At 36.5% G+C, this 26,410-nt stretch overlaps 1 protein-coding gene across 5 annotated transcripts in view; it reads left to right on the forward strand.

Annotated features, from left to right (window-relative positions):
* Positions 1-2,436: 2,436 nt before the first annotated feature.
* The window catches only part of STXBP5 (syntaxin binding protein 5), a gene marked incomplete at its 5' end in the record, with an annotated part of 160,535 nt that continues 136,561 nt past the window's right edge, over positions 2,437-26,410 (forward strand). For all 5 annotated transcript variants that reach the window (XM_079716847.1, XM_079716848.1, XM_079716849.1 and 2 more), the window contains 2 exons: positions 2,437-2,592; positions 3,823-3,920. In XM_079716847.1, coding sequence (XP_079572973.1) covers positions 2,437-2,592; positions 3,823-3,920 — 254 coding nt within the window. The remainder of the gene's footprint in view (positions 2,593-3,822; positions 3,921-26,410) is intronic.

The following is a 26,410-nucleotide window of genomic DNA, read 5'->3' on the forward strand; positions in this document are numbered from 1 at the left end:
CGGCCAATTAATTTACCCTCTTCATTCCTCTTGCGTGATGCCATCAATGAGCTCATCACATCGATTCACAATTACTGATTTACATGAGGTTTGCCCCCTTTTGACTAGGGAGCTTGTTGAAAGTAAGAGTTGCATTTTGCGTCTTCAGTACGTAGCACAATGTCTCACACTCAATGAAATGTGTTTCAGAGGACTAAACTGGTAAACAAACATCTCAGAGCCACTTGGAAATAGCCTGAGAAAAATCTTCAAATCTGGTTTATCGCTCGTTACACCTAGTGAATTAACTGAGTAATTCAGTAAAAATTAAAACACAAAACAATTTTCTACATTCCAAGCGTTAAGCCGTCTCCCTCTGATGCGGAAGCTCCACAGAGAACTACGTTTGCCGAAATCCCTGAGGCCCAGTCGTGGCTGGTTTGCTGACGGTTCTTGAAAGCCTGTCACATCAACCAATACTGTGACGAGAATTTCCCTGCGCAGGGCAGTAGGCGGCCAATCATAAAGTAGGGGGCGGGCACTTCTGATTTGGCTTCAGAAAATCCTCAGTAGCTCAGAACCATCAGGGGGAAGGAGTTAGTAACCTGAGGAGTTAGTAACCTAGGCGAGTGTCCTTCCTCTCCAGCTCCTCCCCACGAATTAGAGTTAGTCTTTATGCTCTGCCATACTTCTTTACGTTTTCCTTAGTTTCTACATCTTCCTAATCAAGTACCTCTGCTTCCCATCCACCTTTCCTTGTTGAACTCACTCTCGGGAAAGGGTACCCGCATCCTCCTTTTCAAACTTGAGCCAGATATTTGTCTCTAAACATCCAAGTGGGATTGTGACAGTGAAGCAGTGGAAAGGTTTGAGCGAAAACTTCATTCTTCCCTCCTTTCCCCTTGCAAGAGTGGAGAAGCTACTGGGGATTACTTAGTGGATAATCAGCATTACCGGGCGGATTGAAGGTCTGAGTGTCCGCGCTGTGTTTACTTCCACCCTCGCTCCCGCTCCCATCTCCACCCACGCTGGCGTGCGGACTGAATCCAGGGCTGGCGTGTCACTGGTCGGGGCAAACACCTAGCCCTGGAGCCGTTTCCCTTTGGCATCCTCTTCCCATTTTAGCAGCTACCTGCCATTGGCCATGCTTTCATCCTACCAACAGTAACAGCTACAGGAAAGAATTCATTTTTCCCTTTCTAGGTTCATCTCCTTTCCTGGTACCCTTTCTAAATCTGTCGTCCCCTTGCCACAGACATAACCGTTGTCTAGACGCTGTTTTTCAAAATCCAAATCCAAATCAATCCAAAACAAAGCCCATCAATAAAGCAACAACAATAATATTGCAGCCAGCAGCCGGGAGTGTGTGCCTCATTAAAGGGTGAGAATATAAACCCCCAATTCAATGACCGATTTTGAAATAAAGGATTCCTGCTGCTTGTTAGTCATCAACATTTTTACTCTCCCAGCTGCAGGAAAAGCAGCTGCATCCTCTGGCAAGGCGATTGAGATGGGAGAAATTTAGCCACGGTCTGGGATTTTCGCAGAGGATAATTCAAGCCCCAGCTCCACTCCGGTGGCGGAGGAGGGGGTGGGTACGAGCGGTGCGCATGCTCAGCAGCCCGGCTCCGCTGAGGCCCAGCTGCCGCCACCACCGCGGCCGGTGCTGTAACCGCGGCTGCCGCTGCTTCTCTGAGCGGGCGTTGGTGCCGTGTGCCGAGGCGCCCTGTCAGGGGAGAGGGAGAGGCCGGGTGGGAGCGCGGGCGGCGGCGGAGCCTGAGGAGGGCAGCCGGGGCTCTGAAGGAGCGAGGGCGGGCTGAGCCAGCCTCGGAGGAGCGAGGCGGAGAGCGCGGGGACCCACCCCGGGCGCCCTGCGTGCGATGGCCGGCGGGCAGTGGCGCTGAACGGCCGGGAAGCCGAGCGGCGGCGGCGGCGGACGGAGAGCCGGCAACCCCCGGGAGGAGGAGAAGCAGGAGCGGGAGGACGCGCCGAGGGACTGCGGGGCCCGGGTGGGCAGCGGGGCCGCGGGCCATGGACTCGGCGGCGGCGGGGGCGAGCCGGGGCGGCGGCGCGGCGCAGAGTCAGCCCGCCGCCAGGTGAGGCTAGGCGGAGCAGGCTCGGGGCGCCGCCGCCACTGCTGTGCCGCTGGGCCGCGGAGCGAGGCGGCGGCGGCGGCGGCGGCTTAAGCGGCGCCGCAGCAGCCGCGGCGAGCAGCGGCGGCCTCGGAGGAAGAGAGGTCGGCGCCAGGGGTTCTGGCGGCCGCGGCTCTCCCGTCGCAGTATATCCTGCTCGGATTATCTTTTGCTTCTCCCCAGCTGCCTCCTTCCCCTCACACTGACACTCTGTCCCACTCCTCCGCGTCCTCGGTCGAAGCTGCCCTCGGCCCGGGCTGGTTTCCCCCCGCCTGGGGACGCCCCTTACCTCCGCTCCCGGGCTGCGGGGGACCCCGCCGAGACCATGAGGAAATTCAACATCAGGAAGGTGCTGGACGGCCTGACCGCCGGCTCGTCTTCGGCCTCGCAGCAGCAGCAGCTGCAGCAGCAGCATCCGCCTGGGAACCGGGAGCCCGAGATCCAGGAAACGCTCCAGTCAGAGCACTTTCAGCTGTGCAAGGTGAACGGAGCTCTCAGCCCCGCGAAAATCGGGGTCGTTTTAGGGGCAACTCAGGCTTTACACACGAGTCGAGGGATAGAGCGCCAATAATAATCATACCTCGAATAAAGGTCTCGCTCCTCTAGCACACTTTGCTTGGTGGGCTATTTTGGAGATTGACATCATCTTACTCCTTTTCGTTGATTTTCACGTGCGGCAGTCATTACAAGGTTGCTTCTAACATATTATACTGACCTTTAATTCGTATTCTTAATCTTATGGCTTTTATATTCAAGCATTTTAATACATAATTTACTGACTTCCAAGTTTCCTTTGGGAACAGTGTCTCATGAATGTTGTTTATCAAAAAGCCAAACGTGTTCAACTAGATATTTGCTAATCACTTTTCCCTTAAAATGTGGTAGGAGGCTTAAAATATGAAATCATAGGGTCTTTCTATCATTGTGTTTGGTGAAAAAGTTAGAGCTGTGATTTTTGCCTATTAATGGCACGACAGTTGCCATAGCGGTCTGTAATTCAGAAAGAATGATGCAGCGAATTAATTCACCAGCTGCTCAATGAGAAATACCAACTTGTGTTGGTATTAATACCAGGCATTCATAAGTCAGAGTTTCTTAAAAGTGCGTACGTACTTTTTTGCCCCAGTGTCCTAAAATTAAGGATTTAATAGCAAAATGCAAAAATATATGCTGTGTTTATTTTCATTCTGTTACAGTTGCAAAATGATGAGATAGATGTTTGCTAATTGCTTTACTGAATCTTTAATTAAAGTAATTATGACAGCATTTCCTTAGAAGTACTTGTATTTAGCATCCAAATAAAGTAATGATGAAGTTATCACACTTGAAAAAAAGCATGAGTTGCATTTTTAAATGAATATACAGAATTTTTGACCACTGAAAACTTCAGTAATTTGTTCTCAGACATAATAGTATAGAATATTAGATTTTCTTCTAAAGCCTACCACTGTGATGGAAAAGCAGAAATTAAGATGTAACACTGGGATAGTTTTCTTGTTTGTTTGTTTGTTTGTTTTGGTTTCAGATTCTATGTGCATAGGTTTTTGTTTGATGTAGACTTCATAGTTGTTGTTGTTTTTTATAGCAGTATATGTATATGTGTTTTGCATCAATTATAATTGCTTCTAGGTTCTAATGCCTCTATTGACTTTTCTGTTTTAAAACTTTGCTTTCTGCCTTGGTTGCTGTGATGTCACTTGCCCATCCCTAGACTGTTCGCCATGGATTTCCCTATCAACCCTCAGCCCTGGCCTTTGATCCTGTACAGAAGATCCTGGCAGTGGGAACTCAGACTGGTGCTTTGAGGCTGTATCCTTTAATTTCATTTCATTTAATTTTTTAACTTTTACTGTATTCTCCCCAGTCCTTCTGTATTGCTGATTAGTTGCTTTTCCTGTTTAATGCCAAAGAAATGGTATGATCAGCTACTATGTGAAATCATGTGGTTGTATCTTTCCCCATGATTATACTTGCATGCATGCAGGTTGTATGTTGCTGTGATGTTTCTCAGCTCAATTTATAGTAGCTAAACATGTATCCACATAGAGTTCTAAAGTTTTGCTATAATAATTACTGTCTTTGCAAGGAAGTAGAAGTTTCTAAGGGGAAATATATCTGCTTATACTAGTGGTCTATTGAACGGACTATGTTGAGGATGAGGTTTAAAGACAATAGCACAAGGCACACTTTATTTGCTTTTTTAAAAATATTGTGCATGGTAGATGTTGAAATTATGACTATTTATTCTAATGAATTAGAGGTTGAATTTGAATTTCTTTCTGACTTGTCCATCTAGAAAAATCATTAGAAAACAAACATAAGTTTTATATAAATAGTTATGAAGTATTGCTATTTCTAAAAGTTTTAGAGCATTTTCTTAGTATAATGCAAATGGAGAAGTGTACTGTCTTGATATGTTTTCCCTTTCATGGTCTACATTTGTTATGTATATGTAAACACTCTTAGGTTAGCTGTACTCTTAAATATTAGTATAGAGAATTATTTTTCTTGGTTATGCATGAACTATGATTGTTCTGTCATAGCATTTTTTCCCAAATACCTACTCATTCTTCAAGATAATTTTTTCAGTCTGAACAATGGAGAATACTTCACAATTCCTCTCAAACTATTTAACTTGAAATAAAATTGTGTTTACTTTTACTATGATATTTACTCATATTAACCTAAATGCCCTTAATTTTACACTTAAACATAAGATTTTAAAAAGAAAATGCTTTGTTCATCCATCAGTAGGATATCTGCTTCCTACATATTATTGAAGTAACATGTTGGTAATAAATAGAAGAAAACACTAGATGATAAGAAACACGGAAGAGCAGGAAACTTTACTCCCCACGTGTTAGATTTATCTGGCTCCTGAGAAGGAGGAGGGGAACCTGCATTTGAGTTAAACATGTGTCTTACCTTTTTTTATAATCTTTTAAAATCTTCATTTCAAACTAGTGCTATATGTGGTATCAGGATATTTTATTTGTGATTAGTGTGCTGTGTTCAAAATGCTTATAAAAGTTTTCACTGAATTGTGTTACTAAGTGAAGTCTTATCATTCATAGTAAATACCAGTAGTGCAGTCATACCTGTAAAAATGGTAAAATCTGACCAGGCTACATCTGAATCTGTGAATTTCTAAGGCAGTATATCTAAATAGTTCTTACCCAAATATCTAGATAGTTGACATTAAAATATTTTTTACTTCAATTGTATAGATATTTTTATTCTGGTATCCAGTGATCCATACCTTCTAGTTTAGGGCTCCTATTTTAGTCTTGTGAAGATGGGAATAAAATTAATTTTGGTAGTGTGGGTACTAAGTATTCAGCAAAACCCCGTGTAGTGACAAAGTAGTGTGGTATTGGATCCAGATGGACTGTTTAGAATGAAAAGCAAATTTTTTTTTGTTAACAGCAAAAGAGTATCACCTCTGGACTAAAAGGGGAAAAAAAAAGTTGAATTAAATCAGTTGTATTTAAATTATTTTGGTTTTCTTTTAAGTGGGTTCAAGTTTTACTGTTTTCCCAGTTGAGACCCAGTGTGGTCTCAATTTTCTTACCGTACATAACTTTTTTCTTTTAACAGCCAGTCTGCTCCTTTTATAATTTAATATAATCGTGAGTACCACAAGCAAGTCTGATTTTATAAAATCAAATATTTTTCTTAGACAAGACTTTTTACCCCTACTGCATTTGAGGAATTAGCAAATTACACAAAGGGAGAAGTTAAAATTAAAATGTTAGGCCTAATGCTGACTGTCAAATGAAAGCAAGGATCAAGTGGACAAAATCATCACTTATATGTCTTTTGCTTTTATACATTTTTTATAGTTAAATACTGTATAAAAAGTGAATCTGTAATTTACAGTTACACTCGAATTTTTTTTAGAACCTCTCTTAACTGTATTTACAGTGAAGTTAGGAAAGCAGTTTACCAAATATATTTTTACTTTACCTTTTCACGAGATTTATATGAACATTCCAGAGTGATAAATTGGTTTGCCTAACAGTAATACCACTAGTCATTCCTTCTGTTAGGTTTAAGTAGGAGATAAGCTTATGAGCTTTATTATGGCTTTGATTTGTAGAAAATCTAAAGTAAAATAGAAATCTTTTTTTATTTTAAAGTAAAATAAAAATCTTTTTATTTATCTAAAATAAAAAGACTAAGATCTTTTTATTTTTATATAATTTCCACATACGTGGCTTAAAATTTGTTAATTTCTCTGTTCTTGGTTTTGAAAGCTAGAGAACTATAGTTTCTTTCAAAGTTCCATATTGCTTTAATGTGCAGACTTAATAATAAGTCTCTTCTCTTGCCCTGGTTCTTTTATATTTTTCACTGTTGCATTTGGCTTCTTATAGTCCTTCTCTTTATTTTCTTCTCATATTAGACTATTGTAGTCCGTAATACATTTGTTCTAAAAGATGTCTTCATAGCAGAAATACACTTGTAAATAAAGTCTTCTTTCATCTAACTGTGGAGCAGAGTAGGAGGTTTTCAAAAGTGGGACTGGGTTATTAGAATTTGAATTGCATGTCTAATTTAACTAATAGAGTGTCTTCCTAAATGTTGGAGGACTATACTAAGTTATCTGTTTCGAGGTTAGAAAAAAGATGATGAAGAATTTACATCTGATATCTAATGTTTGTAGACAAGAGTTGTGAAAATCTGAATCCTTAAACAATATCTAACAAAAGATGAAGCAAGATAAATTTAATGTATTTGCTGCATTAACATATAGCAAATGGCTGATGTCATTATAAACATGCTTTATGTTCAACTTTTTTGGCTTCTGAGGTTGGAATGAACTTACTGATAGGAAGCAGGAAAGCATAATTTTATATGCCAAATTGTACAGTAGTGATTTAATTATCTTAATTCTCCTTTTGCCATGTAGAAATAGGTACAGTTTGGTTCTTCTGAGTAATCTAAGCATCAAAACTATTGAGATAAAGTAATCATCTATCCCCATATGGAATAAGTAAAGGGGAGAAAAAAGGTTCTAACTGAAGAATGAAGGCATTTCTAGTAATTCTGCTGTTGTCCTTATCTGGACTCCTGGTTTACTAGTATAATTTCGAATTGCTTCATAGTCTGTTGTAACTATGGGCTACCCTGATCTTATTTTTAAGGTATTTTTGTCTAAACACAACAAGGTTGTTTTATGTATGAGTAGTTCAAGGACTATGCCAAAAAATGGGCTTTCAAATTTACTTAATCTTTGTAAAAAATAGAGTTTTTAAGTATCAAAATTATCAAAGGATCTCATTTATTGTCTTCCTGACTTGTGGAAAATATAGTAGGCAGTCTCTGCTTTGATAAGGCATGGGCTTGTCTTTTAAATTGCAGTGTAATTTTGCTGAATGCAGGCTTACAAAATGATTTCTGTACATTGGAGTTCATTTAACAAGCACTTGTTAAGTGTTAACGTTCGATTATGAATTGTGGCCTTATTTCCTGTTTGTGTCTTGCCACTAAAGAATTGTGTGTCCTTGAGTTAGTTTTTTCTTACTTTTAAAATGAAGGTGCTGTATTAGATGATTTCTTCGAGAAACAACTTTGTGATTCTAAGTAGCTATATATTGTTCTAGGTGAGTATGCAAAAGAAATGAAAATATGATTCTTATGTTCAAGGACTAGAGCTAGATAAACATAATTGAAATAAGAGTTATTTAGGGTCTACTGACATAACACAAAGTCAAATTACAGGGAAGTTTATTGCGTTTAATGACACTTCTGCACATTAGTAGATGAGGCTTGAGAATGGCAGGGAAGGAGGAGTCGGAAAATTATTCTAGGCTAACACTGTGGGCAAAAGTAGAGAAAACGGATCATGGTAGTTTAGAGGAATACTAGAGACTGCTTGGAATTGTGATCCTAATTGAGTTGGAGGGAGAAATAAGGAACCAGTAGGTGGAAAACCTTGAGTGTTAGCCTGAGTTATCTGGGTGTTATTCAGTAAGGAATCATTGTAGCTATATAAGGAGATATGCTCTCAGGAAGACCTTGTGATTTTTAGGATGATTAATAATGCAGTGGTGTCATGGATGAAAAGAATAGAACCAAGGGAACCTTAATATGTAACTAAATCCATATGGGTAGTAAAGTGGATCCAAAGCAGGGGTAGTAGAATGGGAACTAGAGAAGGACTTGATGACTTCTTTGTATCAAATCTTAGAGGGAGCAACTAAAGGTGATGATAAAGTTTTCAAATACAGCACTGAGGCAATTACAAGACAGAAATGGAAAACTTGGTAAAGAGGGTGACAGAGTAATGTGGAGTTTGGAATTATGTAATCTTTTACTTTTATCCTATTGCCATTTCGAGAAGGTAGCCTAGACTGATTCTAGCTTGAGCATTTGATACGCTTTTACATTTGGTTTCCTTTGGGTTGGTCCTCGGTGATTTCCTGGATTTTGTTATTGAATCGAAATAATTTAAAGTCACTGTTAGCTGTTTGGCTTTGTCCATTTATCCTTGGTCAGTGTCTCTCAGTAGTGCTAGTATTTGGGGCTGGATAATTCTGTGGGTTTGCCCAGCACGTTGCAGGCTATTTAATATCCCTGGCTCCGACTTACTAAACGCCAGGGTTACCTCTGCTGTTAGTGTGGTAACCCACATGCCCTCACACACTTCCAGGGGCTCCTGGTTGAGAACAACTACACTTTGTCCTAATTCTTCACCAGTTAAGTAGGAATAATAACCCAACTAGCTCGTGAAGTGAGCGTCAGGATTAAATGCAATAATGTGTATGTTTTTAGGACCATGCAAGGACTGTTTTGGTGACAATTCAATATGATATTATTATAAATATGAGAGTTTTTCTGTGGTTTTAATGCTCAGTTCTTTCACTCATTTATTTCAGCAAATACTTGCTGAGAAGCAACTAGCTGCCAGGCTCTGTGTAGGAAGGCCTTAATTTCATTATTTTTGTAGCTGACGTAGTCAGTCTTCGAAGGAAAAGGTCTTAAAGTACTGTTTTTGTCTTCTTTAAAATGGTTGTGTTCTTTTCAACCACAAGTTTCCAGGATTGCTATTTAGATGTGATAAGATAATACGTGAAAGTTTGTTTCACATAGTAGGTGATAAATGATTTTTTAATGGCTTTGTACTTTGATAGCTAGCATTGCAATGTTTGACTTGCTGCTTATTAATTTTATTTTATTGTAATTAACAAAACTGGAAAAAAGATTTGGAAATAGATTTTTTTTTTTTTTTTTTTTTTTTGTTACGTGGGCCTCTCATTGTCGTGGCCTCTCCCGTTGCGGAGAACAGGCTCCGGACGTGCAGGCTCAGCGGCCATGGCTCACGGGCCTAGCCGCTCCGCGGCATGTGCGATCTTCCCGGACTGGGGCACGAACCAGTGTCCTCTGCATCGGCAGGCGGACTCTCAACCACTGCACCACCAGGGAAGCCCTGGAAATAGATTTTTGTTCAAAGTAGTTAAAAGTGAAACAGTTCAGCTAGAATTTAGCCAAATTTTTGTTACTCTTCTACCCCGCCATCCTTTTTGTTCATAGAAGAATTCTAGTCACTTGAAGTTCTAGCCGTAGAGGAGAAACAAGGACTTCAAAATACTTTTACTTCTCAACTCTTAGCTCCTCACTGAAGAGGACTTTGTATAAAAGGAAGAATGAGTACTGTGTCAGCTATAGGTTGTGATTCTCAGCGTGGAATACTGCAGCAAGGAGAATAGGCACATTTACTTTAGAGACTACCAGAAAAGGTGTCTGCCTGGAAACAGTTATTTTGCAATGAATTTCCTGTGGAGGGAAACAAGGTATGATAGAATCTGAATGGGATTGAAAAGGGATATGTTAATTACTGGGGAATCAAGTCTGTGGTTGGTAAGCCTTTTTACTTTAAGTAAGATGGGTTTTTATTTCTGCTGGGTATTCTCTTTGTTTTCCATTTGTTTTTTAGTATAATTTGCTTTTAAAAATATAACTTGACTTTGCCACCCTGACAGAAAAAGGTAAAGGAATGTTGGAAGAATTCCCTTATTAAAAGCTTGTGTTCTACTCTTCAGACTAATTTTGGAGAAGCCAACTAAAATCTCTAGGCTTTAGTTTCCTTTTCTGTAAAATGAGGAAATTGGGATCTGTGATTTCTAAGAGTCCTTCCGGCTCTAGGATCTTGAATTTTTTTCTGTGGAGGATTTGGGAATGCTCTGGACCATCTCTGTCTAGAGTTGTCTTCTGATTGGTTGTTCTGAGTATCTGTTAAAGAGGGTGAAGTGTTGGACTCAATCCCATTGTGGGCCCCTTTACTTTGTACCCGTTGCCTGCATTCATAATAAGTCAGCAGATGCACAGTTGTAAACTTTTATTTACAAAAGGGAGCAGGAAAAAGCATGTGAGATACACTTTTTTCGTTGATGAAACAGCAGCTCACATTGAATACTAGGATGGTGGGTTGCTTTTCCTTTGTTTAATCAGTAGGGCCTCATTAATAACATAGGAAACTTGGGCCATTTTTAATTATTAACAAAGTTTACTTTCCTTTATTGAGTGTTAATGGTCAGGATATAAATTAAAATGAGATTGCTTAAAAATAATACTGGGTTCCTAATCATATGATTTTATTAATTTTTTTTTTTTTTTTTTTTTTTGCGGTACGCGGGCCTCTCACTGTTGTGGCCTCTCCCGTTGCGGAGCCCAGGCTCTGGATGCGCAGGCTCAGGGTCATGGCTCACGGGCCCAGCCGCTCCGCGGCATGTGGGATCTTCCCGGACCGGGGCACGAACCCGTGTCCCCTGTATCAGCAGGCGGACTCTCAACCACTGCACCACCAGGGAAGCCTGATTTTATTAATTTTTATGTAAGAAATTTAATAGAGACTAATTTCATTGACTTGGTAGCATGTAATTTGAGTAATTGTATAGTAAGTTGGAAAAGTAATAACTAGCAACGTACATGTAAATAAGTGGACTGTAGGGGTGATTATCACTAAATAAAAGATAAGCTTCGGGTGTCACTTTTTGACTTTAACTTCAGGCATTGGAAGTGACACCTTATTTACCAGAAGGAAATTAATAATCAGTGTGTCAGCATTATGACTGATAATGCTTAAATGAGAATATCCTGTCCTGATTTGGTGCATTATCATCATCGGAAGGTATATTATTCAGTATCTTGGGATTGCAGATTAATGAAATGTCTTTGGTTTGAACTAAACAGATGTCTGTTTAAGAATATAGCAGAATGACAAAGAGAAAAGGATGTTTTACTATATACTACCTTTTATATTTGAATGCCTTTTACTAAACATAATACAGTACTATAAAACTTCCTAGGAAGCAAAACAAAGTGACTGTTGACTTGATTTTTGTAAAATAAACTAAGAGTTCATAAACTATAATCATAAAAGCCTACCAAAAGGTATTTGATACATCTCCCTTCCCTTAGTCACATGTGATGTAAATCATACTAAGGAGAAAATATCAATAGTACCTTTGGATTTAATTACTCAAACTTCTTCCTGTGAAGATATTCAGGCTTCTATATAATAGGTCTTGTACTTTAGTTTAAACCTATTTCTAATATTTATTTGCAACACCAAAGAAGAAAGACAAGTTAGTTGTCTTCCATATATTATTACAATTTTTAACATTTTTGAAAAATTTAAGGAACAGTCATCTACTTGCAGATTTAGCAGTCCCAATTGCTTTAATCTCTCATTCTTTTGTATTTCATTTTAAAGAAATTGTGGATACTGGCTCTGTTTTATGTGTAACTTTTGTTTTTATTTTTGGACTTGGGTGGAAGGAGGGGAAGGGGAAAGGATCATTGACAGTTTATTCCTTACTACTCAGTGTCCCACGATGGGCCATGTGTTTAGTGATTCCTTAAGTCTAGAACAGCGTTCCCCAACCTTTTTAGCACCAGGGACCGGTTTCATGGAAGACAGTTTTTCCACGGATGGGGGAGGGGTGATGGTTCAGGTGGTAATGCGAGCGATGGGGAGCAGTGGGGAGCGGCAGGCGAAGCTTTGTTGGCTCGCCTGCCGCTCACCTCCTGCCATGCGGCCTGGTTCCTAACAGGAACCCTAACGTGTTGGGGACCCCTTGGTCTAGAATACATTTTTCCCTGTTAAAGTAATCCTTTAAAGCCCAGTGCCTTTCTCTTTGTGATGTACTTTTGGGTTTAATTCCATCCCTTTTTCCACCCACGTAGCAATCTTTTTCTTAATTCACGGTTAAAATCTAAATTTCTACATTACCATCCTTTATACGTAATATCACATAGTCATTAAATGGCTCAAACTAGTCCTTTTGGAAATTATAGCTATAATATTGAGGTATTTTTATTTTAAAATATCTGTCAGAAATGTTACAGCATATGAGAAGATGCAGTAGAGTTCAAAGCAGTGCAAATCAGAATCAAGCAGTATCCTCTGCCTTATAAAGAGGCCAGAAATTGGACAGTGGTCAATATACAATTATAAAATCAAAACAGAAAGAACATACAGATTCTTAAATGATTAGCTTAATATCTTCTCTACTAAAGATCATATAGAAGATGAGTGTGTGTGTGCATACAAATGAAGTAATGAAGGTCTAAATCTATAATTCAGGAGTCTGCAAACTTTTTCTGTAACGTACTAGATAGTAAATATTTTGGCTTTATTGTCTCTGACCCAGCTACTCAACATTGCCAATGTAGCGCAAAAGCAGCCATAGACAATATGTGAAGGAAGGAGTGTAGATATTTCGATATAACTTTATTTATAAAATCAGGCAGTGGACTAGATTCAGCCCACAAGCTGAAGTTTGCCATCCCTGCTTTAGTTTATCAGGCTTCCTTGCTTTTAAATTGGAGAGGAATACTCAGGAAGGAATTACTACTGACATTTTTATAGTTAAGTTTCATAAATTACACTTGCATATCAGTTTAATCTTTAGTCATAAATAGAAAACTATTTTAAAGAATGATATATGGTACTGCTATATACCAAGTTAAATAATTTTCATAAGTATTTTTTGATCCTATGAAAGATGCATTATTTTTCTGGTGAATTATAATTTGTATGATAAGATGACTTATCAGGCATTGTTTGGGGACAGTTCAGTGATCAGTTCTATTATTGAAGTATTCAGCTTCTTTGAGCCCTTTACTTCCTAATTTTAATTTAAAATATATTGGCATTTGTAGCTTTTTCCTAATATTTTCATTAATATTATATAGAGCTATGTAGAAACATTTAGATACTTTTAAAAATAAAAGTGAATGTAAATATTTTATTAAAATATTGTGATTTCTTGTATATCTGCAAATTTTGATTGAAAATAAATCATTTACACTGAGGGAGAAAATAACCTGAAAAAATGTATTAACAACAATAACAAAAAAAACTCATAAAGCTCTTAGAAACAAATTTAGGTGCATGGTTACCTTCTTTAAGAGTCAGATATGTTGCATGTCCCTTCTTGGAATGAACATACATGTGACAAATTGAAAACATTATATCCGCCATGAAAAATTTTTATAGTTGCTCACTGTTTACATCGTTTTTCATTAGCAGTAAATATAAATTTTATTCAGTAAATAAGGCTGATTTCTACTTAGTTTCATTTCTCCAACTGGTGTTAATCCTTTTGGAAGTTGTTATATAAGACAAATGAAATGATGACATGCTGAGCATATTTCTTTATATTTACTGGTGCTATGATTTAAAAATGAGCGTTGATCTAGAGTAACATTCCCTTAAACTGGGAGTGAATACAAAGGTTTTTAACTAAAAATAATAGCTAATACTTTTGGTTTTAGTACAGTCTTCGTTTGGAAATTAGGGTTTGCTAAACACATGATGTTAATTGCAAAATAATATAGACTTAGAAATTATATGGTAATTATTGTTAAATAATGTTTTGTTTTATAGTTTTTGGTTGTGTTTCCCTTTCAATAAGGGCTCTCTGGAACTTCTGAAGCTTTTCCTGGTGAGGTTGTCTGTTGAAGAGTGATTAATCCTACCCTTTCTTGAAAGTACATAATCTTTTCTTGTAATAGCAGCACCTCTGCTTTTTCACAGCAGTACTCTGCCAAAAGTGACAATAAATCTAGTGGCATCAACTATTGCAGTACTGTCTGCCAAATTGCTTTCCTTTTGTGTATTTTTTCCTTTTTGTCTTTTGAAAGGGAGGAAAAGTATTGAAACAGATTTTCCATCTATGCAGTCTTTGTACTATATTTTTCATAATGTGTTTTATTTTTCTTTTAAAATTCACTTGGCCATACTTAAGAACTTAGCCATTAAGCATCTGAGAATGGATGCTGGGATAAAAGATTGTTATATGATATGTGAGAATGTATGTTCCTTTTTGTTTCTTTAACCCAGGCCATGGTTATTTATGACTATATTTCATAGACGACTGAGCAAATGGTTCATTTGAAAGTATATTTATGTATCAAAAGCCATTCTAAAGAATTGCCTGTGATAATAAATATAATTCATTTTGACCCCTTTAGAGACGGTCCTAACTCCAAAGCAGTAAATAATAAGGATGAATATTTTTGAACCACTCTATTCAAAAATAATAAAAAATTCTTATTCAAAATAATGGTGGAAGATGTAACTAGAGGCCTATTTCAACCCAGTTAATGCTATAATTATATTTTAGTCTAGATGCTGCAATTACTTTGTTTTGATGTTTCACTCACATGAAAAGAAAGCAGTTGACTGACAATTTTTCAAATACCATTTGACATTTACTGTAAAATATTACAATCGTGTTGGATTAAGGAAGTTTTAAATGTTGACCTATGCATCTTTCATGGTTAATTTTAGCATTTCGTTAAATTTTTACTGTAGAAATAGTGCACGTTATAGTTTTGCTTAAATAGCAGACTAGCAGGATGTTAGAATTGTGAGTGAGCAGTAAAAATTATGTCCACCCTTAAAATCATGAGAATGTGGCCAGCTTCATTTCATAACATTAATTTTTTAGCAGACTTTACTTTTTAGAGCAGTTTTGGCCTCACAGCAAAATTAAGCAGTAAGTACAGAGATTTCCCATATACCCCTGTTCCCACTCGGCACAGACTCCCCCATTATTAGCATCCCCCACTAGAGTGGTACATTTGTTACAGTTGATGAACCTACATTAACACATCATCACCCAAATTCCATAGTTTATGTTAGGGTTCATTCTTGGTGTTGTACATACTGTGGGTTTTGACAAATGCATAATGACCTGTATCCACCATTATATTATCATATAGAACAGTTTCACTGCCCTAAAAACTTTCTGTGCTCTACCTTTTCATCCCTCCCTTTCCCCTACCTCTTGGTAACCAGTGATCCTTTTACTGTCTCCATAATTTTGCCTTTTTCAGAATGTTACATATTTGGAATCATACAGTAAGTAGCCTTTTCAGATTGTCTTCCACTTAGTAACATGCATTTAAGTTTCCTGTGTTTTTTCATAGTTGATAGCTCATTTCTTCTTAGTGCTATATAATATTCCATTGTCTGATAAACCACAGTTTGTTTATCCATTCACCTACTGAAAGACATCTTTAGTAGCTTCCAAGTTTGGGCAATTTTGAAAAAGTGGCTCTACATATCCATGCACAGGTTTATGTGTGGATATAAATTTTCATTTCCTTTGGGTAAATACCAAGGAGTGTGACTATTAGATTGTATGAGTATGTTTAGTTTTGTAAGAAACTGCCAAACTGTCTTCCAAAGATAGCTGTACCATTCTGTATTCCCACCAACAATGAACAAGAGCTCTTTTGCTCCACGTCATCATCATCATTTGGTGTCGTCAGTTCTGGATTTTGGCTCTTCTAATAGATTTGTAGTGGTATCTCCTTATTCTACTATGCATTTCCCCAATGACATATGTGGGGCATCTTTTCATATGCTTATTTGCCATCTGTATATCTTCTTTGGTGAGGTGTCTGTTAAGGTCTTTGGCTCATGTTTAATTGGGTTGTTTGTTTTCTTATTGTTGAATTTTAAGAGTTCTCTGGGTATTTTGGATAATGGTAGTTTATCAGATGTGTCTTTTGCAAATATTTTCTTCAGGTCTGTGGTTTATCTTGTCATTCTCTTGATACTGCATTTCACAAAGCAGAAGATTTTGATCAAGTCCAGTTTACCATTTTTTTCTTTCATGGATGGGGCCTTTGGTGTTGTATCTAAAACGTCATTGCCATACACAAGGTCATCTAGGTTTTCTCCTATGTTATAGGAATTTTATAGTTTGGAGTTTTACATTTAGGTCTACCATCCATTTTGAGTTAATTTTTGTGAAGGATGTAAGGTCTGTGTCTAGATTCATTTTTGGTGGTACGGGGAGGGGAAGCTTTCTTAGGTCGTAGTCTTTTTGTGAGCCTGTGCTTCTGGACTGTGAACTACACGGGCGCTCCTCAATTCCCCTCTCCTCCCACTTTCCTCAGAGGAGTTAGGATGGCTAGAGTGGGTTGAAGTTGGATATTTCCCTTCCTTCAGGTCAGTTAGGCTCTGATAAGCCCCCAGCAGTTTAGGCTCTCATTAGTTTCTCCAGAGGGCAGACCTTGTTATGAACAGAACGCTCCAGTGTATTTAAAAATGGTTGCTTTTCCCTTTCCCCCTCCTGGAAGTGGGAGGGGATTTTTCTCAGATAGTCACTGTGAGAACCTGGTAGAGTCCATGGAGGTAAAACTCACTAACGTATGGGGATCCCTCCCATGACTGGGTCCTCCTGGAGTTTCTAACACACTTGTCTACTTTAGGCCTCCGGCAGTTCATCAAGTACAATTTAGGTTTTCCTGCCCCAGCACTGATTCCTGCAGAGGTGTCTGCTGGTTGGTTGGTTTCAGTAAGTTGTGATTTTCTGTATTGGCCTATCTGTGTCTGCAAGTTTAGGGGCAGCCATTTGCCCTGTGACCTCACTTGTCTTATGAATCTAAGAAGAGTTGTTGATTTTTAGTTTGAACAGCTTTTTATTTATTGTCAGGACAGAATGACAACTTCCAAATTTCTTATGTGCTGGACGACAAATAGGAAGTCTGTATTCATTTTTATAGGTGAAGAACACATGATCTTCCAAAAGTGGTTTTTAAATTGATGTTTGTCAAGCAGATGAAACTATAGAGTTAGGGGTACTGTACTATGAAAGTGAAAATAATTGCTATTTGACAAAGGCTTTGTATTGCAAATACATTCATAGGTCATAAAATACAAAATGAGATGTTCTTCACTATCTTAAACTTTGGTAAAGACTTAAGTTCTTGTTTTGAGCATATTCCTATCAAGTTGATTAGAACTAGTTCAGATGGAAGTAGCAAATTTTTAGAAGTTTGGAAAGTAAGACCTGTGATATTAAGGGGATTCATGATAATTTTTCAGACTTTCTTTCTTCAAACAGAATAATTTAATTATTCATATGTATATATATACAATATGTGTGTATGTATATCAATATATCAATTTTGTGGAAGATAATGCTTAGTTATACTTTTGCCCACAAAGTTTTGCAATTGTTCTGAACCATGGCTATATACGTTAGAATGATTTGTGGAGCTGAAAAAAAAAACCAAAACAATGCCCAAACATGTGTTTGGATTTCTTCTCTAGATATTCTGATTCAGTGAGTCTGGCATGGGGTTTGACATCTGTAATTTTTTTTTTATCTTAAATGTCCACGGATGCTTATAATGTAGAGCCAGAATTGAGAAGTACTGGTTAAATGTTTGGTAGACAGGGTGGTAGTATTCTTAGTGAGGCAAATGGTAGATAAGAATCATGTTCAGTACAGTGTGTGTAGAAAGGATGTCATTTTAAAACAATCATAGCATCTTGAGATTTGTGGTATAACCAACCATAAGGAAATAAGCTGACACTGCTCTATCATTGCCTTTGGAGACAAGGCTGTGAAGCTGTACAAAATATTTATGAAGATGGAAAGGAACTGGAATTCCAGGTTTGAATTATTCCTCTTCCTAGCAGTGTGTCACTGGTTATGAGAACCAGCAATAAAAAAAAAAGACCATGGAGTCTAATTATGAGGTTGAAAAGTCTAGTCTCAAACTTGCAGGTGATCCTCACACTGATGAGACGAAGGAGGCAGGTGAAGCAGTTCACAGAAGAGAACTCTGCAGCACACATAGGTTGCCTTAGTTATCACAGATCAGTATCTGTATTTCCATTTTTTCTCTGGTTATCTGCTACTTTTAGAAATTTTATTTTTTTGAATAGGTTGTATTATCTTGACCAGCATAAATGTATGATATACTGCCTCTTTTATTTATTGGCCCCCATTTATTCCTCATAACAGTATAGAATAACAAAGAAATGAAAGCTTTCACGTGCTAATTGATTTGTTGTTTACGTTCAGGGTAAATGGTAGAGTTGGTCTGATGCTAAAGTTCACCCTCTTTTCGTTTTAAGGATGCTTTCATCAATATTCTTCGACCACACTATGGTGGTATTTAGATTTTAACTTCGTTATTGAAAAATAATGACATTATGGTTCAAGACTTGGGCCATTAAAAATAAAAATCATCCACTGACCTTTTATTCACAGAAAAGTAAGCCAATTCAGAGTAGACACCTTGAAGGCTTACTAGAATACTTAAAGAGTTATGAATCACCCTGTTTGCTAAAAGTCTAAGAATGTACTAAAAGAAGTGGTAACAGAAGTTAGTGGAAACCTTCAGGGTTTCTGATGGATTAAAATTATGCTCTTGGGTTTAGTATTTTTACTGTGGCAGGAAGGAACAATTTACCCTTAAAAGTTTTTCTTGGTTTGTTAGCAGAATATCTGCTCAAAGAAAGTTATTTCACAGAATATTACATAATTAAACATGGGATAATTTATTATCATGAACTCACTTATGAGTTCATGAAAAATACAGCTTTCCGTATTCTTATTTTTAAACTTTGCAGGATGTAAGTGTATCTTCAGACACTGCACAGGATATCAAAGTTCTCCAGTTCTTTTCCATTTTATAGGTACTCGAATCTTCTCTTTCTAGGTTGGAAAATTGAAGATGTCACTTCTGTAGTTGTTGGAATAATGCCAGTACTTTCTTCGCCTTTTTTCTTGGTGACAGGAATTAATGAACAGATTCTCTGAGAAGGTTCATAATCTTAAAAATCTTAACAGTTTCCTAAGTATATACCACTCTTGATATTACCGCCTTCTTCATAAAAATAGAGGTTGTCAAATATGTGTATAATCAGTGGTAGTGGCAACAGTGAAACTTGCCTAGGAGTTGTACTTTCAGAACTTATCATTGGCTGGGGTCCCATTGCCTGCTTCTTTTACTATTTTTTATTCTACTAGTCACAGGTGATGCCTGTTGAAGGCAACAAGGAAGTACCAACAGAATTCAATATGATTATATAAAAAAGAAAGAGGAAAACAAAAGAACAGCATGGACATAGAATACTATAAGACATGCTAAAGCCCAAATGAACTGACGATCGTGAAAGTACTTGGGAAGTGATTTTTCTTTTCAAGCTAAATTCTTGTCTACAAAATGAACACCATTTGGGAGTATCTGTGCACCTATCTGCTCTCTTGCTTTTATATTTCTATTACTAGAGTTTAAGGCTTTTGAGGATAGGGACTATGATTTATATCCCCAATGCATATTAAAGTTCTCAATTAAGAGAAATGAGTGGGTTAAGCAGACATGGTTAAGGAATATTCTGTTGCTTGCTCTCTTTACCTTTTAAGCGCTACAAGATGGGAAATGTGGAGACAAAGTAGAGTCTTTAGTATAAGAAGCTCTGCTTTGTTTCTTCTTTTATTTGCGTTATTATTGCCATCCAAATGGTAATTTTTTTCCTGATAGGCTATAGGGTCTTAAGTGTTTGTGCGATAAGATTTTACAGTGGTATATTTAGGTATGGGTCTTATTTCATTTATCATTCTGGGTACTTCCATCTGAAGACACATTTTTTTTTTTAGAAGCTAAGTAAAATACATTTTTGTCCTGTTACTTCTTTGATAACATTTTTTTTCTCTTATTCGATGTTACCTTTCCTAAAAGTCTTTTATAGTGCATTTTTTTCTTATATTTTCCAAGTTTTTTTAATCTTTTGGCTGTACTTTTTTTTTTAGCATGTTCTTAAAACAAATTATAGCAGACATATATGTTCAGCTTACTATCTTGAACCAAAGCATCTTTTCCCTACTTTTTAATACATTGTTTTTTATATTGGAATTTTAATTGGAATTTTTTATCTGTATATTTTAAGTATTAATGTGTATTTTACACTATTAGATGGAACATAAATGATCATGATTTATAAAGGAAAAGACATATTTTTCGTGGGATTTTACTTATGTGTTTCTAAAACCATACTGTTTCTTTATATGATTGAAGTTTTCATTTATTTAAGAGAACACTGCATTTTCGTTGTTTCTTATCTGTTGAATACTTCCTGTGTTCAAATCTTGAATGAAATTAAAATGTTTAAAAATTGGGTGCAGGACAGAAAGAAAAAAAGCTTAATTGCAAAAATGTTTAAGTCTAGTCTTATTTTGCCCTCTTACTATGCTGCATTTCATTTAGATTGCTAAATAGTTATATTCATTTGTTGCTTATAAAAGATATTTTTAAATCTCAGATAAAAGGGATTTTTAAATTATATTTAAGAATATAATGTTTTAACTTGTTTCATTAGTAGCTACAATCATTTTTGCTTTAAATTCAGTCTTTTATTTTTGGCTATTTGTTTTCATCCATTCAAACTAATTATTTTTTAAGATACATTTTATTGAAATATATGAATATACCATAAAATTCACCCTTTTAAAGTGTACAGTTCAGTGCTTTTCATTATATTCAGAGTTATGCAATCATCAGCACTTTTTAATTTCAGAACGTTTTCATTACCACAGTAAGAAACCTTATACCTATTAGCAGTCTGTCCCCATCACCCTCTCTACCCAATCCTTCACAACCACATATCTACTTTCTTTTTCTATAGATTTTATTTAGGACATTTCATATAAATGCAGTCATATAATGTGTAGTCTTTTATGATTGGCTTCTTTTACTTAGCATGATATTTTCAAGGTTTATCCATATTGTAGTGTGTACTATTTCTTTTTATGGCTGAATATTCCATTGTATAAATCTACTACATATTATTTATCCAATGATCAGTTGATGGACATTTGGATTTTCCTCTTTTTTGGCTATTATGAATAATGCTGCTGTGAACATTTGTGTAGAAGTTTTGTGTATGTATGTTTTCATTTCTCTTATTTTTATCCATAGCAGTGGAATTGCTGAGTCATATGTTAACTCTGTGTATATAATAGAGGAATTACCACTCTATTTTCCAAAGTGGCTGCACCATTTTACATTCCTCCCAGCAATAATTGAGGGTTCTAATTTCTCCACATCCTCACCAAACCTTGTTGTTGTCTTATTACAGCCATACAAGAGGATGTGAAGTGATATTTCATTATGGTTTTGATTTGCATTTCCCTAATGATGTTGAGCATCTTTTCATATATATTTTGGCCATTTGCATATCTTTGGAGAAATGTCTATTCATTTTTCTTGCCCCATTTTTAAATTAGGTGGTCTTTTTGTTGAGTTGTTACAGCTCTTTATATATTCTGGATATTAAATCCTTATAAGATATGATTCACAAATGTTTTCTCCCATTCCGTGGATTGTCTTTTCACTTTCTTGATGGTGTCCTTTGAGGCACAAATGCTTTTAATTTTGATGAAGTCCGATTTATCTTTTTTTTTCTTTGTGGCTTGTGCTTTTGGTCTTATATCTAAGAAACCATGACTTTATCTGAGGTCACAATGATTAACTCGTATGTTTTCCTCTAAGAGTCTTATAGTTTTAGCTCTTACATTTAGATCTCTTCCATTTTGAGCTAGCATTTGTATATAGTGTGAGATAGGGATCCAAATTCATTCTTTTTCATGTGGATATCCATTTGTCCCAGTACCATTTGTTGAAAAGACTATTCTTTCTCCATTAAAGTGTCTTGACATCCTTGTCAGAGTCAATTGATCATAAATATTTGTTTCTGGACTCTTAGATTATTCCATTGATCTATATATCTACCCTTATGCTAATACCACACTGTCTTGATTACTATAACATTGTAGTAAGCTTTGAAATTGGGGAATTGTGAGTCTTCCAACTTTTTTCTTTGTCAAGATTATTTTGCTGTTCTGGGTTCCTTGCATTTCCATGTGAATTTTAGGATCAGCTTGTCAGTTTCTGCAAACAGCTGGGATTCTGATATTGTGTTAATTTTGTAGGTCAGTTTGAATATTGCCATCTTCACAATTATTATGTCTTCTGTTTCATGAGTATAGGATGTCTTTCCATTTACTTAGATCTTGTTTCAACAATGTTTTGTAGTTTTCAGTGCACAAGTCTTGCACTTCTTTGGATAAATTTATTCCTAAGTATTTTATTCTTTGTGGCATTCTTATAAATGGAATTATTTTCTTAATTCCACTTCAGATTGTTTATTGCCAGTGTGTAGAAGTACATTTGATTTTTGTATATTGATATTATGTTCTGTAACCTTGCTGACCTCATTTATTCATTCTAATAGTTTTTTATTTTTTAGTTTATTGTAAATTTTAAGATTTTGAATTTTCCATCTACAAGATCGTGTAGTGATAGTTTTACTTTATTTCTTCCTTTGAAACATGGACACTTTGTATTTCTTTTTCTTGCCTGTTTTCCCTGGCTAGAACGTCCTGTATAATAATGTTAAGTAGAAATGGTAGAAGTGGACATCCTTTTTCCTGAGCTTAGCACAAAAGCATCCAGTCTTTCAGCACTAGTATAATAATGTTAACTGTGGGTTTTTCATATATGGCCTTTGTCAAGTTGAGGAAGTTCCTTTCTCCTTGAGTGCTTTATCATGAAAAGGCATTGGATTTTGTCAAAGGCTTTTTCTGTTGGGATGATCATGTGGTTTTCTTCCTTTATTCTACTAATACAGTGTTTTGATTCTGTTTTTTGAAGCCAAGGTTGTTTACTCATTTTAGTATCTTTTAAACTTTACTAAGAACTGTTCCTCTCACATGGCTATAGTCTCTAAAATGTTTGTTGGCTCATCATTTTACACATGATGATATCTGTAAGGAGACTATTCTAATTCTAGTTGAAATTTTGAGATACAGAACTCCAGATTTTGAGAAAAAAAAAAACTCCAGCTTTTTGCTTATTCTGCTTGTCCATAGTGCTTCATTATTAAAATAGGTGTTCATTACCATGAACAAACATGAAAAGTGAACCTAGAAAAAAGTTTTTGATTGGTTTATTGTTTATGCCTAATTGGTTTTATGGTGTTTACTTTCTACTAAAAGTTACATTTGGTCTAGTTTTATTGTTTTAGACAAGTATGACTTTAGTGATATTGATTTTAAGTATTTCCTCATTGTTAATTCTCCAGTTTTAAAATGACTTAAAATAAGTCAGGAAGTGACATTTACATGTGAAAATTGGCTCTTTGGGCAGTGAGGTTTGATTTGTGTGTGTGTCTGCCTATCTGTGTATGTTCTGGTGTTAGACTATTTGGGTTCAAACCCCAGCATCCTTACTAACTAGCTGTATGGCTTTGACTACTTTATTTAACTTTGTTGTGTACATAGTTTCCTAATTTGTCAAAACAGAGCTTATAATAGAGGGTAATCCTTGTGAGGTAATACATGCATAGTGCTTGACACATTAAGTGTTCAACAAGTCTTAACTACTACGATGATGATGATGTACTTAAAAGCCTCCAAATTCCTCTTTTCTCTCTCTTTCCAACCAAATATATATGTATATATAATAACCATTTAGACAACTGGATGAATGCTTATTTTGATTTTTAATTTGTGGTACAGTAGTATAAAATAAAAGATTTTACTGGATCTAGTCTTTGTTTCTGCTTATCTGTCATTACATATGTCTTCCTGATTATTCTTCATTAACTGGAAGGTTTATTATGTTATTTTTTTCCTTAAATATTTCTTTTCCCCTATTGCTTGGCATTAGTAAGTATTAACAGTTTTATTTAAAAATTCAGAACATTTGGTCCTGTCTAAAACACTCATAAGACATTTGGTCCATGCCAAAAGTTTCTTTAAATTTAGTCCTATCCAAAATGTCCATGAGCATATTTGGTCTATGCAAAATGGTTTTGGACAGGACCCAATATCAAGAACCTTTTGGTGTGGACCAAATGTCTTATGGTTGTTTTAGACAGGACTGAATGTCTGCTCACCCTGAGGATCATGTCTGAACTCAAAGATCATGTCTGTATTCAATGACTCTGCTCCCAACCAAACAGCCTTGCCTTCTGCAGCTCCTCTTCAGGAGTTCTAATGGTGCTTATCTGGACAAAAACCATGAGTGTAGCTGTGCAGGAAGTATCTGGCCTGTGTCATGGGTCAGATAAATTACTTGTTTACTCCAGAAACAAAGATGACTGGTAGGATTAGGTAGACATCAAAGCTCTTGATAGGTGAGCAGTAGAAAAATTGAGACTAAAGGTATCTAAGATAGGAAGATTGCAACTTTTTTTTTTTTTTTTTTGCGGTATGCGGGCCTCTCACTGTTGTGGCCTCTCCCGTTGCAGAGCACAGGCTCCGGATGCGCAGGCTCAGCGGCCATGGCTCACGGGCCCAGCCGCTCTGCGGCATGTGGGATACTCCCGGACCGGGGCACGAACCCGTGTCCCCTGCATCGGCAGGCGGACTCTCAACCACTGCGCCACCAGGGAAGCCCAGTAGCTTACATTTTTAATTAACTTAGTTAATCCTGATCTGGTCAGATAAGAGAAATTTTACTCCATTTATATAAGGTGGGAATACAGAATATGCAAATTGGTGCCAGAAAGAATTTTAACTGGAAAGATTAGAATTACTTAGAAATTAGTAATTTCTTAGACATACTTAGAAATTAGTAATTTCTTAGACTTACTTAGAAATTAGTAATTTCTTAGACTTACTTAGAAATTAGAAATACTGGCTGAAAGGTGAAGGTCTTTTCTGTCATCTGACAAAAGAAATGGATGAACAGAAATGTAGACCTATCTTTGACCTATCAGGGTGTGACGTGGCACTACCAAGTGCCAATAGTAGCAATTTCAAATTTAGCTTCATGTAGTTGCATTTGGGCAATTGATGTAGCAAAAATACTACTACTGATATTAATAATAGTAATAAAAATTTTGAAGTATTTAAAGAGTAGGGTAGTATAGGCTAAACATGTTCAATTAGTCTACTAGTTTATAAAATAATAGAAGAGTTAATTGCTAGTAATAAAATAAAAGCCATTGTAAATAAATATCACCTAGAAAGACTTCTAGAAATCAAAGGGAAAATATATATATATAGAAAATAGGAATTTAACCTTTTGGTACAATTATTTTTAATTAAGAAGAACCATAGACCTGTTACTTGCTGGGTAAAAATATGAATGAGCACAATAATGAAATTCTTTTACACTTATTATTTTGCTATCTGCTTTGTACCAGTTTTCATTGAAATACTTTTCTATATATATTGTGGCTACCTATACATTCACATTTATTGCATTTTGTTGCTTGTTATGCATTTTTACTGATATACCTTCTCTGTCTGTATGTATTGGCTAGGAATTCATTTAAAATCACCTTCTATCGTGTTTTTTGGTTAATAGTATTCACTAAAATAGAGTGGGCAAAACTCACTTTCATGATATTGCATGTATGGTACAGAATGTCGTTTGCTAGTAAATTCATTATGCTTCGATACTTGCCACATACCCCAGTTTTCATTAATATCTATGTATGTATTTTTCGTTATGTAATATGTTTTTCATGATTTTTCTTTGTCTTTCTAGAACTTATTGTATCTTCCTCCATATAAATCATACACAATATAAAAAAAAAAAGAAGAACCATAGGGCATGTACTAATAGAATATAGAAATAGTCTGTTCGTTTGAATGTGACTTTGTATAAAGAGGGCTATAATTTTATTAAATCCCATCAAAGTTTATTTTTAGATTTAACTTTTTATTTTCAATTAATATTAACTGGTGAAAATATTAATGTAGCAGTGTGTTAAAATGGCTAACTTATCTCAAGTTTATGAAGGTAAAAAGTGTATAACAATACCTGGCATGTAGTAAGTTCTGTAAGTGTTTGGAGGTTTTTGTTTTTGTTTTTTTACTCAACAGAACTTACCAATTAAGAGTATAGACTCTGGGGCTTCCCTGGTGGCGCAGTGGTTGAGAGTCCGCCTGCCGATGCAGGGGACGCGGGTTCGTGCCCCGGTCCAGGAAGATCCCACATGCCGCGGAGCGGCTGGGCTCGTGAGC

Source organism: Hyperoodon ampullatus (genome assembly GCF_949752795.1).
Source record: "Hyperoodon ampullatus genome assembly, chromosome: 12".
Lineage (NCBI taxonomy): Eukaryota > Metazoa > Chordata > Mammalia > Artiodactyla > Ziphiidae > Hyperoodon > Hyperoodon ampullatus.